The 18,373-nt window shown below is 50.2% G+C and overlaps 1 protein-coding gene across 1 annotated transcript in view; it reads left to right on the forward strand.

The window, feature by feature from the left end:
* Positions 1–18,373, forward strand: part of LTBP2 (latent transforming growth factor beta binding protein 2) — a 74,205-nt gene that overhangs the window by 11,907 nt on the left and 43,925 nt on the right. The window contains 1 exon segment of the mRNA XM_030483823.1: positions 3,841–4,084. Coding sequence (XP_030339683.1) covers positions 3,841–4,084 — 244 coding nt within the window.

Genomic DNA, 18,373 nt, shown 5'->3' on the forward strand with positions numbered 1-18,373 from the left:
GCTTTGAGGACCAAAGTGCACTGAGGACTTGAGTTATCAGAGAGTCAATGGCTGGGAGGATGAAAAAGAGAAATCTCCCTCTTTGGGACACCAGTATTTCCTGGGAAAGTGGAAGTGAGCGGAGGGGGTTCAGGAGGAAGACCTCGCCCGCTTGCAATGGGCTTGCTTTCTACCCACATGCTGCCAGGTCGTCACACTAAACTACATACAGGGCATCCCGCAGGAGGGGACATTAGGGATAAAGAGCTGCATTTGTATTTGGGTCCAAGGAGTTCATCCAACCTTCTGCCTGTTTAACTTAGAATCATAGAATCAATTAGGTTGGAAAAGACCTTTAAGATCATCAAGTCCAACCATTACCCCAGGACTGCCAAGACCACCACTAAACCATGTCACTGAGGGCCTCGTCTGCACGGTTTTTGAACACTTAAATCCTGGGGTGAGACTCAGGCCTTTATGTCCTGGGTTTGGTGGAGAAGACACCCGTACACACAAGCTGGCCAGAAGCCCCTTTGCACTGCTCATATTTCACGGACTGCAGAGGCTGTGGTGTGCACTTCTCAATAACTTAGCTGCTGCCTTTTAGCTCATCATCCTTCCCCTCTGCTTAAAAGCAAAGGAATCCTCTTTCTCAGCCTCCCAACGTTAGTTCATCAACCTCCACTTTCATCAGCATTATTCACTATGGTTCTTTGTTACTTCCCAACATAGCAGCTTGGGATGGGAATGTAGGGTGAGATTTTTTCCTGATGTGGATATTTTAAAGTTTAAAAGAAACATTTTTAATCAGCACATTGGGAAGGAATGGATCTATTAATGCGCTTTCTAATCTTGTATATCTGGTCTTGCAGTTAAGATACTAGATGAAGGTGCAGGTATTCCAGGATGTGTCTCTACTGTGGTCTCACAGTGTGTCTTCAGTCAGTCACATTAGCATCTAGGGCTTTTACACATCTGCAGAATGAAGGTGACATTCACATGGTCTCTCCTGTTGTCTTTTCTTCTGTGCAGTGACTGTAGGGTCTTTTGAGCCCAGACTGTTTTTCATCGACGTTCTGTTTTCCCTTTGTTATTCCTTCATTGCTGTTGATATCCCTGCCTGTCAACCTGCATAGATCTCTCACTTGTGTTAAATTATTCTCCCCTTCTGGGTGTGCTGACACGGTCAGAGCTTTAAGTTAGACTGAGATTACATCTCACTCTGCATCAATAAGCAAACTTTTCCATGAGAAAGTGGACTAAATCACTCCACTGGTAGAAGTCCTTCAGCATCTTCCCAGTTTTCCTGTGGATGCCTAGCTGAATGGACATGTTCCCCTGCATTTAAATGGGACTGACTGAGCAGGAGCTGCTTACCATGAAGATCTACACCACTCTCCTTGACCTAGAGCATGTGCAAAGCAACAGGGACACAGTAGGTGAATGTCACCTTCCAAAGTCATTGCTCAGTCCTGAGCTGGGTGTGCCTTCAAAGTGGTGTAGGTTGGCCTTGGTGGCCTTCCTCTCTGAGAGTCCTGATTGCCTGGCCTAAGTGGGTGGTCAGAGTCATGCCACAGTCATCCTTGCAGTGTGGTTGTGCAGGGCTAGGCAGCACCAGACTTGATCTGTGAGGGCACTGCTAGATGCTCTTGAACAAACTGGCATTGCTACTAATGATAATTCAGCAGTGCTCCTTTCGGACTTACCCTTTTATTAAGAGTTTTCGGATGACTCTTTTTGCTTTCCCTAAAGCCCCAGGTCCTGAAGCAGGTGATTATGTGAGGCTACAGCGAGAAGACATGAGTGGCTGTCAAACTGTTCATAGCTCCCACAGCTGGGGATTGACATCTCAGAGTAACCCTTGGGCTCAGAAACCAGAAAGCAAAGAGAAAGATTCCAAACAAACTGTCTTGTTTCTTCTGTCAGTATTATGGTTTTGGGGATCTGACTCATGATTTTACGCACTTGGCTTTGGCAGTACTTCTACTGAATGGTTTGCTCTCACTACATCACAGAGCTGGGCTGAGTGAAAACCAGTGATTTTTTAAAGCTCTTTCAAGTTCTTCCTGAGTCTGCAAAGGCAACTGGGAAGGCAATTAATCCTAGAGCTGGAATATTTCTCTTCTCTGTATCAGTTGCCTTAGGGGCTTTTTAGAGTGCCTGGTCACTTATCACTGCCATCCTGCTGAAGGGCACAGCCTAACACACCATGAACGTTGTTAGTGGGAGAGGTTGTGAGAACTGCTGTGGTCCCAGGTCCCAGCCTTGCAGCTCTGCAGTATTTCAGCACGTGAAGCAGTTGTTTTCAATGGCAGGCTTCCTGGTCTGGTGGCATTTGTTAAAACAGGCATTTACTGCGAGATAATGGTGGGGACTGGCAGCCTATTTAAATCACAGCTGAGTTTTATATTATAAATTACATCAACTTTTGGAGTGCCAGACTTCCCAGAGACACGGTTAATTCCTGCCTGACTAGGACCCTGTCTCTGTTCCAGAGTCTGCAGTGGTGGCTGATTTATTTTACTGGGAGATTTCATCAAAACCTCTGGCTTTAACCTATACAGCTCTACGTGACTTGGGTTCTCTCTTGTCTTGAGATCTCTCTCTCTTCCTGAGTGTTAACGTGGTAATAACAGTCAAATGAAGCATTCCAGCCAATATATCCCTGGTCTAGTTAGGAAAAGCTGATGGCGGTCCAGTTTTGGGGTGAGGGAAGGGTTGTGGTGGTGATACTGCTGTGAAAGGACCTCAGAGTCTGCACAAGGACTTCCTTTGCTTGGTGACAGCAGGATGGCACATGAGGCTAGAGCTCTGTGTGTTGTCTAGAAGCAGTGCTTCTCACAGGCATGCTTGGATCTCATGGGGCTGGAGAGCGCAGCTAGAGAGGGAGGAATGTGCTAGGAAAGCCCAGCAGCTGTGTGCAAAGATGGTGGGATGTCGGATGCTCCTGCAGCCTCCCTGAGGCTGTCCTGAGGAAGGGGTCCTCAGCAGAAGTGGTGGCTGCGTGTTTAAACCCATCCACAGGGTTCCCGTGCAGCTGGAGGTTAATGTCCACCTTGTGTTGTCGAACAAGGTTTCATTACCCTTTGGCCAGCTGTCCCTTTCCTTCTTTGAAGGATGACACTGTTTTACAGTGCCTTTTCTGTTAGTCTTGCGTGGAGCAGCGAGCCTGGTCCTACCTGAGCAGGCTGTGGTTTCCTGGCTCTTGCTGTCTGGGCTATAAACCAAATTTGGCATCTGTTGACTTGGAAAGTGTTAGGGTCCAGCATATAATTAATAGCACTTTCCTCCTGGGGTGCAAACTGAAGCTGATGTGCTGTAATTAGGAACACACACAGGCTGAGAGAGTGATTTGGGCATGAAGTTAATGAACTGTAAAGTCCCCATAGCTGTGGAGGAATTTGAGTGCAGTGACTCCAAAATCAGCTGTGGAGGGAGAGCTGGAAAGCTCTGGAGGGGACAGGCCATGGTGGGGAGGAGGATCATGCAAATCAGACCCCAAAACAGACTAAAGGTAACATGCAATCCCTTGCTTTGGGATTGAGGTTCTATTCCTGCCCAGAATGCTATGGGCAATGCTGGAGGCCGTATGTGCTCTACAGACCATGCTGCTTATTTCTGAGCTTTCTGAAGTTAGTATTGTTGGAGAAGAGCTCTGCAGAGACCAGTGAAGAGAAGTGAGAGCAGAAACAAGTCTCTGATGGAGGTGACCTTGTGTTAGGGACCCATGGCAGCAGTAAGACCGAGACCGTCTGCCTGCAGAGAAGAGACAGGACCACCCTTGTTGTGCTGCCCCAGGTGGGTGCCACCACCACGGGGCTGAGCCCCATGTCCACTAACTGCCTTTCTGTGTCTCCTCAGCTGTCTGCGACCCGCCGTGCCAGAACAAGGGCTCCTGCAGCCGGCCCCAGGTCTGTACCTGTCGCTCAGGCTTCCAGGGCTCCCGGTGCGAAGAAGTCGTTCCAGAGCAGGAGTACCACCCACCTGGTGCTGCTGCCGCCTTCCAGCCCCCCACGAGCTCCCTCCGGAGGAGGACCAGCACAGCAGGGCGGGATACATCCCTGCAAGGAGTTCAGGCACCCGTCCCACGGCATGTCCCAGCTGTGTAAGTCAAACCTGGTTCCTGGCAGGATGCTCCTCCAAACCCACAGACAGATAACGCCATGCTCAGTCAGGCCACAGCCTCTGCTTCGTGAGACCAGGCACCTTGGCTCCTGGGGGAGGCTCCTCCCTGGCCTGTGGGAGCTGATGTAAGGGGATTGGGTCTTGCTGTCCCTCCAAGGGACTTGGTTTGTCTCCAGCACTGTGTCACAGTCCACAGGCACATGCAGGAATGGGACAGGCTAGCAATGGTCCCATGCGGAAGGAGAACTGCGAAGTTCAGCAGTTTTCCCATGTCCAGTTGGTGAAGAGCCTTTGTGGTAGCAGCAAGGTGGATGGAGGAGTGGGAGTTAAATCTCTTTCCCAAGAGGATGTGTTTAGATCAATAGTAGTACCTACAGAAGAGTACATAGATCTGAGGTGCTATTAATCTATGCCATTAAGTGCTGGTATAAACAAAGTGATGATACTCAGAAATGTCTCCTGGCAGACTCTAGCTGTTACTGAGCCGTTCGTTCCATATTTCTGTGCCACCTTGCTGTACCCAGGCAGGTGCCTGCTTATTTGGTACGAAAACAAAGATGCGGGTGTTGGAGATCACAAAGGTCCATGCAGGAGGTCTGAGGTGTGTATTAAGCTCAGGATGATGGCTATGGCATTGTCCAGTCATTTGGGTGAGGAAGAGCTTATGTCTTCAGCCCACCTGCCTCAGGTTGGTGCTGAGGTGCTCTTGTACCCAAGCTGCAACTCCTCCACACTTTGTGTTTTGTGAAGTCCTGGTGGAGCTGTGAGTTTTCTGCTGAAGGTGGCAGTGAAGGTGGGAAAGGTGCCTTTCCCTGACAAGCACTGCTGCTGGGCTGCAGCTCAGCAGAGATGAAGAGGTGGGAATGGTGCCTGCTGCTGTACAACAGGCACATGGTGTTTGTTTTTGGCTTTGTTTTGGTTGGTTGATTTTGTTTTTTTTTCTAAATCATTTCTGCTGTTCTGTAAGGGTCCATGGACATGGGACAAAGTGTTAGAATGCACTGCCCCTAAAGGCCCTTGTCTTTCTTGCCTCTGCTTGCTCAGTTGCTGGGCCAGAAGGACGGGTTTTGTTGGTAGCCACCACAGCAGAGAATTTACATGTAGGTTCCAGCAGAAGTCCCTTAGTCATAGTCAAGAAAACATTACAGCAAATTACAGGTGTCTAACCAGGAGGTAACTTCCATTTCTCCTTTTCTTCTCTCAGCTGTTTTGACTTTCTCCATCAACGCCACTTAGAGCTGCCTGAGGAGAGGGCAGTTTGGCCTTTGTTTTTCTGTATTCCTGAAGTTGATTTTAACATGCCTATTGCACCTAAAGTAGCTGTTGCCTTTCGGTCTCTTCTGAAGCAGAGGCAATTAATGGGCTGGAGACATTTCTAGACACTTAGTTTCAGCCATCTACAATTTTGGAGGGTCTCAAATGACTGATGGGGAATTGACTGACACCAAGTAGTTCACTGAAGCTGGCATACCTCGGTGCCTAAATGAAAGGTTATCTGATGGAAACCAAATTCAGCCAAGGCAGAGATGATGCTGGCGGGGAGAGGCGGCCAGGCCCCTGTCATCGCTGCCCTGAGAGGTGCTTGGTGCCCGAGCAAGCACGCAGCCCTAGCACATGCCTGCAATCCCGGCCATTGCTGACGAGTTTCCCCGCAAGGGTGACCTCCTCCTACCCCTGTGTGCCGCGGTGTGTGGAGGGGCTGCAGGGGACGGAGAGCAGTGCCCTTGGAGATAGAGCACCTGTTGAAGGCTTTCCCAGTAAGGAACATGACCTCAGGCTCTGCACAGAGGACAGGGGGCTGTGCCCACACTGGCAGAGAATTCCTGTCCACACAGTCAGACGCGGCGTCTAGCAGCCACTGAGCTGGGATTGCTGAATGCCCAGCTGCCTGCTGTACCTTAAATCCTCTGGCGCTGTCCCAGGGAAATAGGACTCCATCAAGGACCATGCCATGCCTTTTCTCCTTCCCTTCCCATGGAACCCATAGGACATCGCCTTATCCCACACTTCAGCGAGAGCATTTGACGTCCATCCTTTGCGATGGCCTCAGGTAGGACCCTGGGACACATCCACTACTGGCTGCCTTCTGGACCCATCCTCAAGGATTTGTTGAGGCTGCTGTGCATGTCTTAGAGAAATCCAAGAGGGATTTCTCACTGCCCCTCTGTGTACTGTGCCTCAGGCTGCTGCCTTTCCTGCCTGGACATTGTGTAGACGCCCTGCTTTGCAGGCTGGTGTGGGCCTGCCTGCGCCCTGGCGCTGGTCAGCATTGAAATGCCTCACTGCAGCTCCTGGGTGTTTTCCCATACAATTCAGTTGCTTGGGTTTTGTCTGTGGCCCATATAACATGTTGCGTGCAGCTAGCATGCCCTAAAAGTCTTGCTGCTGTTAAATGCATTATTGCCCGAATATTTCTGAGTGGCCCCTTCAGCCTGCCAACTTCTGGGCTTGCTGTGGAGCCTGTAAGAGTGAGCATCTGCAGCCAAAGTGCACTCTTGCTGTTACTGCACTTAGCCATGCCCTCCCACTCCTTCCCTTGCACTGGCATTAGTCCTCATCTGGCCTCTGGGTGAGTTGGCTTAGTTCAATAAACCAGTAAAAAAATAACACAGCAAAATTAAGGGTAATTTTCTGCCACTTCAGTGGGCTAAAACTGGCTCATTGAAAAATCATGGGGACCAGAAGAATTGGGCAGAATTGCAAGGCTAGCAGTGGACAACAGGAGATGGGCAGACGTGCCTTTTGGGGAAGCCACATATTAGATTGGTCATTTGTCTCATGAAACCGTGCTTTTAGACTTATCTGAACTTGGACCCTACTTCTTGTAGTTACAGCATGGAATCATAGAATCATAGAATGATTTGGGTTGGGAAGGACCTTAAGATTTTCTCATTCCAACCACCCTGCCATGGGCAGGGACACCTCCCACTAGAGTACGTCGCTCAAGGCCCTGTCCAGCCTGGCCTATCACCTATCTAACATCATCTGTTTCTGTGCCACCACTAAAGTAACTTTCTGTGCTTCTGCATCAGGCTTTCTCCAAACAGTTGGGCTGTAGCAGCAAAAGCAAGAAGCATATTGGCCTTACCAGAGCTAGGTAGATCTTACTCATGTGCAAGTATGAGAACAGGTTCTTGGGCACTGCAAACTCAGGGTCACCTTCACTGGAGTTCAGTTCAGTGACAAGTCTGAAGGGAACAGCTTTGGTTTTCCAGTCCTTAGTCTCTTGGATAAGGATGGGTTGTTCTGATCAGACACTGACTTTTTCTAGTCAGTCCACCATGATCCCACAGCAGCTGGCTTGCTTGTATCATTTGTCGATAAGGAAGAGGTGAAAGAAGCTCTTGGGTGGCTTGGTGGATGGATGACTCTGGTGGTTCCAGGTCAATTGTTGTGAGAAGACTATGAGACCCAGGATGAACAACCAGTCCCCAACCTCCTTGCACATTCACATGGCTAACAAGGAGGAATTGCGCAAGATTGGGAGCTTATAGACCTTAAGCTTCATCTTGCTGTGCCAATGCAGGAAATGAATCCTCACATGGGTAAATTTTTTTTCTCTTTTTGTTTATTTGTGTGTATATTGGCTTTATTTGTGTTTGTATGGAGCTAGCAATCAGAAGCTCTAATGCAGTAGAACAGTGCTGTGTTAGAGGCCAGATGAAAATGAAACAAAATCCATTAATCTTCCCCAGAGACCTGCTCTCTAAGCAGAGATGGGGTTGATTTTGGTTCAGTGTGTTCTGAAGTTTGTCTTCAGAAAGAGTTAGGAGAGCAGCCTCCTGGGTTATTCAGGAACTGCCTGGACCAAAATATTCCCCACTTGCCTGAGTGGTAGGTCTGCTTTAAAATGGTTTTTACAGCTAGTTGAACTTGCTGCTTCTGATGACTGCCCCTTCACTGTGGAGAGTAGCCTGGTCTGGAGGAAGGAAGTCTTTTGGAGTCTGGAGGAGCCTATAAAGCCTTGGTGAAGAGCATGACCAGGCAGGTGCCTGTTTCCATGGCCCTGTTTCTGGTACATATGCTCAGGCTCTCCAGAGCTCACTTACACCTGGAAGCAGAAGCAGTGATGCTTTCTGTATCTTCCCTGCTGGGAGAGCCCAGGAAGCATGACTGATAGCAGAAGATAAGTGACTGTCAGCCTTCTGCCATCAGCCTTGGTGAGAAGTAGCAGCTCCTTGACAGCAGGGTTGTACTCGTCATACACAACTGGTTGTACTGGTTGAGGGGTTTTGCACCTGGCGGATGCGAAGGTTAGAAAATGGGTCTGTGGACATTCCTAATGTAGCTGTCATAGATCCATTTCTAGGCATGCTCACAGTCCTGGGATGATGCGGATGTGGGCATCAGCCAGAGTGTTGTGCTGAGCACAGGTGTCAATGCTGCAGTGTTACACATAGCCGTCAGTGCCTCTGGAGAACTACTGGGGAAGAGTCACTGCATCCTTGGCTTGCCTTTATGGTGCCCGTTGTCTGTTCCTGGAACTAAAGAAAAAGGCATTCCCAGCTGTACCTGAGGTCAGCATTGCCCAGGGGAAGCCATGGCCAGGAGAAGGACATCTCTGGGTTTACTTTGCTGACAGCAGAGCTGGTGATGCTCAGACTTATCCCTTGAGTACAGGCTAATGAGTACCACTTCCCAAGTTGCTTCAGCAGGCCATGGTTCAGCGGAGGTTTAGAGTTGGGTGTCTGAGGGAGCCTGTGGGGACTTGTTAGATGCTGCAGAAGCCAGAGGCCCCCGCACTGTGTTGTTTGGAACAGGGAGTGCTCTGGAGAGTAAAATCCTGGGGGTGTTAGAGGCCCTCCCAGCATGGACTAGCTGCAAATCCTCCCTCCTCTTGATCTCAGCCTGAATCTCTGCCCAGAGAAGCAAAGCCCCGACGATGATTGTGCGGGTGGAGCTGCACCTCGGTCCAGAAGCCAAGCTAAATGGAAACAGCTTTGTTTTCCTAAGGCTGGAGTATCAGCAGAATTCCTGTTTATTTAGCAGGGAGTGGGAAGGGTTTGTGCCCCTGCCCCTCACCATCGGGACGGACAGCCACTGCCTCTGACTCCAGGCAGCATGCGAGGAGGGTCCTGCCACTGCCACCCAACACGGGCACCCCTGCAGGAGTGCCACATACACATCTGTAACCGGCATCGTGCTGCCCAGATGGGATGTGTGTCCTGGGAAGCAAGGCATCCTTCTTCTTCACAGAAAAGAAACGGTGACTGGGTCCTGCAGAGTATTTTCCCAGCAACCCAGGCGAGGGAAAAGGACATAACCGTGGTATAAGGTGCTGAGACACTGTGCAGACAGTTTAATGCAGCTAAGCTCTTGAGGACAGGGAGCTTTCTCCGAGAGGGCTCTGTTTAGGCAAGGCAGTTGCTGGGAGTTGCCTGGTGTTTTCAGGATGGAAGAGGCTGAGTTGCAACATGCCTGCCCCATTGACTCCTGATCTCAGAGACTCCTCTTCAGCACCCTAGAGGAGACATCTCCTCCCTTCCTGATGGGAGGAAGGGCTATATACAGCCCTTGAGGAGTTGTGGCAAGTACTCCTGGCCTGGAGACACCAGGAGCTTCATGTCAGCAGGGAAGCTCTGCCAAAATCTCAGTTGTGTCTCCTGGAAGCAAAGGATGAGAACAGCAGGGAGGAAGCAGAAGGCAGGATCTTGGGTGTGTGGCAGAGGTTGCTGGATGAAGAAAGTGTATTTGCCCCCTTTTGAAAATGGGCTGAAGCCAGCTTCCATTCTAGTGGCAGTCACACGTCTAGAATGGTCCTTTGCAGAGGAGAGTGGAGCCCATGGGTGAATGTAAAGGTCTCCACCCTGAGGTGGCCACCAAAAACATGACATTGAGAACTGTGGCTTGGCAAAATCAGCTTGATCAGTTTGTCACGGAGGACTAGCAGATAAAATGAAAGTTCATTGTGAGATCACTTGATTTTTAAACATGATGCTCCAAACAGACAGATTTGTCTTAATTGTTAAAGCAGGATCTGGAGCCTCCTGCCTTGCCAGTTTTGAACTTTTCCATATTTATGAGAAAAGGGGGAGTTTTTTACTGCCTTACTTGGGTTGCTGCTGAGTGTCCAGGACTATTTGTCCAGGGTACGTATAGTACTAGGAGGAGGTCTATACTAGCCACATACCTACTGAACACGCCTCCTGTTCTTCTGCACAATTATGACCGTTGCTCACTTTACATTTATGAAGGTTACAATTTATTACTGTTACAAATAGCAGAGAAAGTAAAAGCTGACCCTGGCTGAGGAGCACCCTCCAGTGTAAGTGCATTCCCATGGCAGAGGCTGTGGCAGGTTTCCTACTTTGCTCAGGATGGGACCAGCCCAGAAAATCCATAGTGTGGTGACGTCGAATTCCTGGGGTAAACCACTGGTGCCAGCCTTGCCTATGCCACTGTGGCACCTTTATGCTTGTTGCTTGAATGGCACATTTCCCTGGTGCAGATAAGTCCTAATTGCAGTATTCTAAGGTGCTTCCCTTTGGCAATATAGTTTTCACAAGGTGGCCAAGCATTTGCATTCATCGATCCAGAGCCAGCTTTCAGTAGATATCTGAGCCCTTGTTAAAAAATTGAAACTAAAAATCTGGTGCCAGGCCATGTGAGAATAAGTGAGAAGAGATTCCACTCAGGACAATGAGATCTCCATAAGCTCCAGATCCCAGCCCCTCTCCTGCTTTGCCATAGTTGAAAGCCCTTGGCAAGCTGGCTGGGAAGCCTAAAGGAAAAACTCAAGCTACGCAAGAGGAGCGTAAATGTCATTTTTCTTATATAAAAATACTTCTATTTTTAAATTACATGATAGACCTTCTCTAGCCTGGCACCAGATACAGTTGCTCTACTTTCTAGTGTTTTAAAGCTGTCAGCACCATTCTGGTTTATGTGTTTTATGTATTTACTTTCTAGGGGGTTGCATACACTTCAGAGCAGCAAGAGGATAGCTGGCTTTTCAGGCTCCTTTTAAATTCCAAATATGGTCTTTACATTAGGCCTGGTTCTCCTGCACCTCCTTGGGAGCCATTCCTATAGCTCAATTCAGCTTCTAGTATTTGGGAGAAAATGTTCAAATGCACTTTTCCTTCTAACTGAAAGAAAAACGCTACTGTTGGCTTAGTCTGATACTACATGCAAGAGAGCAGGGTGCAGGGCAAATGCATTGTACATGTGGTAGGTTAAGTAGTACAGAAAATCCAGTTTATAGCCTATTTTATATACTATACATATATCATTTGGGACATTTATGACAATACAATTTATATAGCAGTTGTATAAAAAAGAATGATGTTAGAAGAGTGCTAAGGCCACACGATCAAACGCTGGAGAGTTTTTCCCTAATGCCTGAACTAGGATTGTCATCCAGCTTGCTTTCAGCTCCCTTGTGCATATGGATTATGCTGCAGTTTCTCATACCTGACTGTATGCTGCCTTATTTGGTTTAAGCTGGTACTTGAGCAAAATCAAAGCTGTTGTCTTTGGTTTCGAGTGTTTTCCATAAATCACCAAGTGCTGGCAAGACAAAAGGGGTGAATTGAAGCTGATTTGAAACGGTTGAAATGGAGATGCAGAAGTCTCCATATAAGACATGCTTGTTCTCCTCTCCTTTCTTCAGAAGCATCCTGAGAAATGCTACCCTGAGTCCTTGGTGCTGGATGGGATTGGTATCCAGCTCTCTGCACCACCTCATTTTTGTCTCACTCGCATGGAGACTCTCTTCAGGGACATGCAGAAACTAAGAAGGAATTAAGAAAAGATTCAGGCTGGAAAAATATTATCTGTTACAGCTGAAGGAAAACAATCCTCCATGGGAGGAAGAAATCTGGAAGAAGGAGAGGCTGAGATTTTGCAGAGCAGGGATGAATAGCAAATTAGGCACCAGAGAGTAATGCAGTGCGGCTGCATATGAAAGACTGGTGGTGCTTAGGACCTTCGAGGCAAAAGACCTGAGTCTCATGGGTTTTCTTCCTGTGCACCCTGGGGTCCTGCACTGAGTCAAGGTATTCTTTATTGCCAGAAAAGATCTTGACAAATTGGAAGGAATTCTGAGAACTACAAAAGGAGGGAGGGAGGGAGCTGAGGGAAATGGTTAACAGACCCACATCTGCAAAACTGAGCCAAACGCTGGCCTTGAAGGATGGGGAGCATACTTGGAGGCTGAGGCTATCTGGAGGGGGCAGACAGGGTGTATTAGGTTGCCTGTAGCCTTGGCAGGGTGGCCATGCTAATTTTTCAGCTATGAGGCTTTCTACAACAGCAAAGTGCCAAACTCTCCCAGGGATGTAATGACAGGTGATAATGACACTGGAGCTCTGCCTTCTCCTTCGCTTTGGAGCTGAATTGCTGAGGAGCTGGAGCCGAGGCGCTGCCAAGGCAGGCACAGCCTTTCTGCCTGCTCCGGACCCCTTCCCACCAGGGATGCTGTGAAACCTGCTCCTCCCTTGCTGGTCCTTGGCATGGATATTGAAGGTCATGTGGGAGATATGTGAGAGCACATTCATGGTCATGGTGCTCCTGGAGCACTGGCTTTGCTATCAGGCATCATGCATATGTGGCCAGGAGCCCTCCTGGTCGCTACCCAGGCTCTAGTCTTCTGGCTAGTGAGCAACGGGACGGATGGAGCCAGTGCAGAACAGTAGAGAATAGAAATCACCGGGATGTTCGTTGATTCCCAGCAGGGTTGAGACTTTGAGGGTGGGCAGAAAAATCCCAACACATCTCTCATGGCTTGAGTGCGGTCGAGAGAATCCTACGCGTGGCTGGAGATGGAGAGATGTGAGGAGACTTAGCTACATCAAGCTAATAGATTCAAAGGCCAAGTCCTGCTGGATGTTCAACAATTCTTTTAGCTTAAGATATGTCTTAGATCCACAGTGTTCCCAGGGTGAGTGGGAGACTTCCCAGCACCTCCTGCTGTAGATGAAAAGCCTCCCCTTCTTCAGATGAGAAGACAACACACATCTCTTCTCCACCCTGTTGCTCTCATGCCCTCTGTGTGTGTCTGCAGCCGCAAGCTCTTCACCCCATTCGCATGCCTGGGATGAGAGGCTTGCCTGCCCTCTCAATGTCCCATGTAAAGTGGGGGCAGGCAGCTGGCTCTCCCCACTCCCCAGGGTGCATGTGGGTGTGAGGATGAATGGGGTAAAGTGTTTTTTCAGGGCTTTGAAGTTGTCAGCCTGGTGGAGGTGGTGTTTCTAGTCAACAAGATGGAGATGAAACTCAAGAGTGCTAGTTTTCTCCCTGCTGTATGGGGCAGATGAGTGACCTCCCCGCAGCTGGCAGGAGGGTTTTCAGTGGCTGATACCTCTGCAGCAGTTTTCATTAGACAGGGACTGGGTCCTCGGCTCACAGTTGTGTCTTGTGGAGACAGAGGGCTCTTTGGGCTGGAGAGCTTGGTGTGCTTGTGGGCACAAGGGCAGGTCGATGTGCTGTCCTCATCTCTTGTGTGCCTTCGCGTTAAATACAGTTCCTTCCCCTGCCATGCAGGGGCTGCTGCTCACTGTGCTGGGGAGCACAGGGAGGAGGAGAGGGGCAGCAGAGGCACTGCTGTGGCTGGTGGTGGTGGCTGAACCCCCTGTGGGACAGTCACGTTGCATGGTGGGCAGCCCAGCTCTCCAACTATGCCAGCATCTTATGCCTGGTTTTGTAACGAGGCAAAAGCTGTGGCTGTGGGTTGATACCTGCAGTAAGATGGTGGCACTGATGGAGACCATCATGTGTTGGCAGCTGTTAAGACACATCTGGATGGGTCTTTTCTCACCAAGGCATGAGCGCAGCTGTACGACTGTGTCTGGCAGCAGTGCTGTGGCTGTTGATTGTGCTGCTGAACACCATCCCCTGCATGCAGGCAGGGGAGCTGACTGGAGCAGCGTTCTCACTGCTTCAGCCCAAAGGAGCGTGTGACTGTGCTTGGGAGAGGAGGGCCACACAGCCACCCATCTCACCAGCCACTCACTGCACACACCGCAGGCCAGCCTGGATGGTTCTGCCAGGGGCATGGAAGCTCGCCTGGCCTCCCGCTAAATCCCTGTTTTAGTCTATGAAGTGTGCAGACTTTGGCCCAGATGTGGCATTTGTAATTGAGTAGCCTGGCTTGGTTCCTCTGCTGGCTCCACTTGAATCTCGGAGGGGTTGTAGGCTGCATTTTGATTTTCCTGGGAGGCACCAGCCTGCATTTCAGCTCTGGAGACAGGCAGATTGCAAACAGCTCTTCATCATGCTTGGCATTTGGAAATCACAGTTCTGGACGGTTTATGGGTCAGCACTAAGGTGTAATGGATCCAGCCAGGGGCATGATCTGCTGCTCCTGGTGACAGCCCAGTGTCATAGCCTCACACAGGGCATGTTTCTGCAGCTTTGCTGGGCCAGGCAGGTGGTGTTCCCATGCTTGGAGAGCTGGACTTCTTCCAGGGAGTCAGTTGCTCACTCCCTAATACATGAAAGCAAAGAAGAGCACTCCCAGAGTGATAGGTGGCATGAGGGGCATTTAATGTCAGCAAAGAGCTGTGCAGAGATGTGTGAGCAGCCACTTTGGCTAAGAAGCAAATTAGACCCCCAGAGACTGGTTAAAAAGAACCTGTTAGCTGTCCGTGTGCTTAGAGAGGGTCACTTATGCAGTGTCTCGCAACTCCTGAGCAGATAAAAATAGAGTTCACAGCCCGTCTCTTCTTTCTTTGTTCTGATGCACTACACAGCAGGCTGGAGCCAGTTAGGGTGGCTCTACACCACCAGCACTGCGTTGGGGACCAGAGGAAGGAAGATGCCAGGGTGGTGGTGGTGGTGGAGGGACTGAGCTTGGTGGCATGGGGCAGACACCCTGTGTCTTTACTACCCCACAGACTTGCACTTCTGTTGCTGCAGTTTGTAGCGAGAGATCCAGAGAAACCTTGGCCAGCCATTGGCATGTGTGTCAGGCAGAGCAGAGAGAAGTTACCACTGTAAGATGGCATAGGAGAGAGCCCAAACCAAGACCTGTGTGGGCTCTGTGACAGCCATGTGCTAGCTGTGGCAAGGGATAGTGGTGCTGGACTGGCACGTCTCCTGGGCACATGCCAGCAGCATTGAGTGCACATGTGGGGCAGGGAGCCTGACACGCTGCGTTCCTGCCTGTGCAGCCCTGCTTTGGCAGTGCTTTCTGTGCCCAAGGCAAAGGGTGTTGCCAGTGGCACCTCTGCCTGCAGGTGCTCCACAGGTCTTGCAGGGAAGGAAGGATTTGGATGACTCCCTTCCTGCTTGCCCTGTGACCTGACTGTGTGAGCTGTGCCTGTGGCACTGTGAGGTGAGCATGCAAGGGGACGCCTTGGCAGTTGAGCTCTGTTGTGGTAAGCAGTAGGGTTGCCACTCACCTTGACGCCTCCATGATGGTCCCGGTGTCTGGTGTCTCATCTGGCATGAGATCTGGTTGCAAGTGAGTTGGGCATGAAGGTACCCAGTGGTCATTCCTGTGGCCTTCATCGTATGCAGGTCCTGCTTGGCTCAGCTTGGAAGGTCTTCTGCCTGGAAGAGGTAGGTGGCCCCTTCTTCTGGGCAGGAGAACTTTCCTTGCCTTCCACCAAACTCTGGGGGGCAGGGATTTGGACTTTGTTGTCTCCCTGACTTGCATGGGGGGTACCAGGGCTAAAGGCAACCACAGGAGGGACAGTGGGAAGCCTGAAGCAGGCAGGTTTCAGAGCTATCTCTGCTGCTCATGGGGATGATAAACTGAGCCAGGAATTACGGTCATAATGTGGGTGGGCTTGAAGGCAGGTGCCTTGTACGGTGCAGTTTCCCCCCTCCTCCCCGAGTTCTAACAGAGCTGTCATCCTTGTCAGCATGTTTGTGAGCTAATTGATAATAAACTTGAGTGCTTTCTAAGCTATGCCTCTCCTGTGCTCCGGGGCCTGCAGACTGAGCCATGAATCCTGTCTGCCTGCTGAGGAACCTGTGCAGAGTCCAAGAAAGGGGAAGTTTCTGGTCTGCGGTCAATTTGCTGCTTCCAAGGCTGGCTGCTTCTCTCTCCCCTGTAGACACAGGCGCTGGTGTTGAGGCTGCCCATTCTTCTGTGATGCTTTAGTGGAAAATCAGCAACTGCAGAGCATTACAAAGGGGGAAGTGAATCACTGATTTTGGTCCCAGTGGCCCCAAGTGGGGAGGGCGTCTAGCCAAAGGGACAGGCAGACGGACAAGACAGACACCGGGTGCATTGTTCGGTGTTTAAAAACTAGGGGAGAACCCGCCTGTTGTCCTGGCTGGTTATCAGGGGCTGAGCATGACTCAGCCCCTGTCCTGGCTGAGCCCTTGCCTTGGAGCTGCGCGCGCAGGCGGAGGGTGGAGGAGCTGGGGTGGCCTTACCCGTGCTGCAGCAGCTCCCCTCTGTGGGACCCTGCTCCCAGCCCCGCTGCCTCTCCAGGTGGCTGGGGGCAGCAGTTGCGTTCCAGGCATCCTGCTGGTTATGTTTGGAGAAATGGAGCTTGTTGAGCTTGGGCCCTGAGATAGAGGTGACAACCCTGGGAACACGGTTTCTTTTCTGAGGGCTGCTCATTTCAGCTTTGTTTTGGCCAGTGCTGTCCCACTCTGCTACTGCCCTCATGGGAATTACTCCTTAGGTCTCCATGGTGTCTATCATCTCTTCCTCATGCTCAGCAGGGTGCAGATTTGTTTCCAGCTGCAACAGTTACTTTCCAATCCTCATGTGACCAGTCTTTGCTTGCCTGGGGTTAGCACCCCTCCCTGCTGACCACACTGTCCTGGATTCACTGCCTCCGCAGTGGCTCGGGCCATCCACCCTGCTATGGTCATTCAGGCTTTGGCTGGGGAGAGGGTGAGGCAGGCTGGATGAAAACTCAGTAATACTCCTGTGGCACTTGGCTCTGCATTTCCTTCGCACAAACACAAAAAACACCATTTCCCAGCTCACTGGTGATCTGGCCAAAGTCAACAATTGGTTGAAGAGTGGTTCATAGAAGCTAAATCCAGGAAAGACTGAGGTGTTGCTGCTGGGGAGAGAGAAGTGCTTTGAAGAGTTTGCCACCTTTGCCTCCAGCCGCAAGGAGGATGCCTGGCCTTAGGTAACTAAGAGAAGCCACAGCTGTATGTCCACCTGGATTCCATGAGCTTTCGCTTACCCAGAGAACTATAGATCATAAAAAGTGATCAGAGATTTGAAAAAATGCTTTCTATATACAGTGGGTTAGAAAACCAGTATTGTTTTCTGGAACCCATGTTCTCGGTGATTTAGACTTGCTTATTGTGATTCTGTGTACCTAGTCTTGAAATTGCAGGCTTAAAGAAAAAACATGTGGTTGATTTAGAAAACAGAGGTCCTCACGTTCATCTGTGTGGTTGCTGGGAGCCTGCCAGCTCAGTCTTCTGCCTGCTGCCCTCAGGAGGGTGTGAGATACCCCTCACTTCCTCTGGGCAAGGAACAGACACCTTGCAGGTTCAGCTGGGAGTGGGCAGGAGAGCCATCGTATCCAGGGAATACAACATGTTTGTACTTCCTCTGGCCTCCTGTCTCCGAAGTAAATATAGAGCAGAGTGTAACTGGTAACCAAGCCTATTTAAAATAAAGTGTTTATACACAGACAGAGGTGCAGTGGCAGGTGTGGATGTCCCTTGCTAGATGTCATACAGGTGTCATTTGGATCCTGCAACGATGTGTCACACTAAAATGTAAGGGACCAGATCTCCCTCGTTTCTCCTGGCATGTGTCCTTGGGGGCTTACGAGGAGTCTAGGTCCTTGACCTGTGCCTCAGAAGAGGGCAGCTACGAGTGCTTGTTGGATAGTCTGTTGGGTAGTAATCTACTGTTGCAGATGTGGGTCAGTGTGACTACACAGCTCCATCCCATCTTGAATATCTTTTCATTTTGATTAGCACCTAATGCCTATTGGAGTGAAACTTTCCATGTGCCGGTGATGGAGGTCTCTCAGTTAGTGATCTTTCAGACATCAGTCTGGTAGAGATCAGCAGGAGCACACACACCCATTCTCCTGGAAGGAGAACGCTGCTCCCTCTACCTCCTTGACCAGGGTTTTCCCCGTGGCTGTTGCCGCTGTTAGCCTGACACCACAGAGGTGAGTGCCCCAGCGCAGCCCAGAAGGAGAGGTGTCCTAGGAGTCTGCATGCTGGTTTTGCCCCACAGACTGTGCCTGACATGGAGAAAGCTGTTAGCAGCTCTGACAGATGAAGAACAGGGAAACCGGCTGCTTGGCAGGTGGTTGCCATAAAGGAAGAGACCACTGCCTCTTTGCAGAGATCTGTGCTGGCCGTGTGCCTGACTGGTAGAGTGGAA

Source organism: Strigops habroptila, chromosome 4, assembly GCF_004027225.2.
Source record: "Strigops habroptila isolate Jane chromosome 4, bStrHab1.2.pri, whole genome shotgun sequence".
NCBI lineage: Eukaryota > Metazoa > Chordata > Aves > Psittaciformes > Psittacidae > Strigops > Strigops habroptila.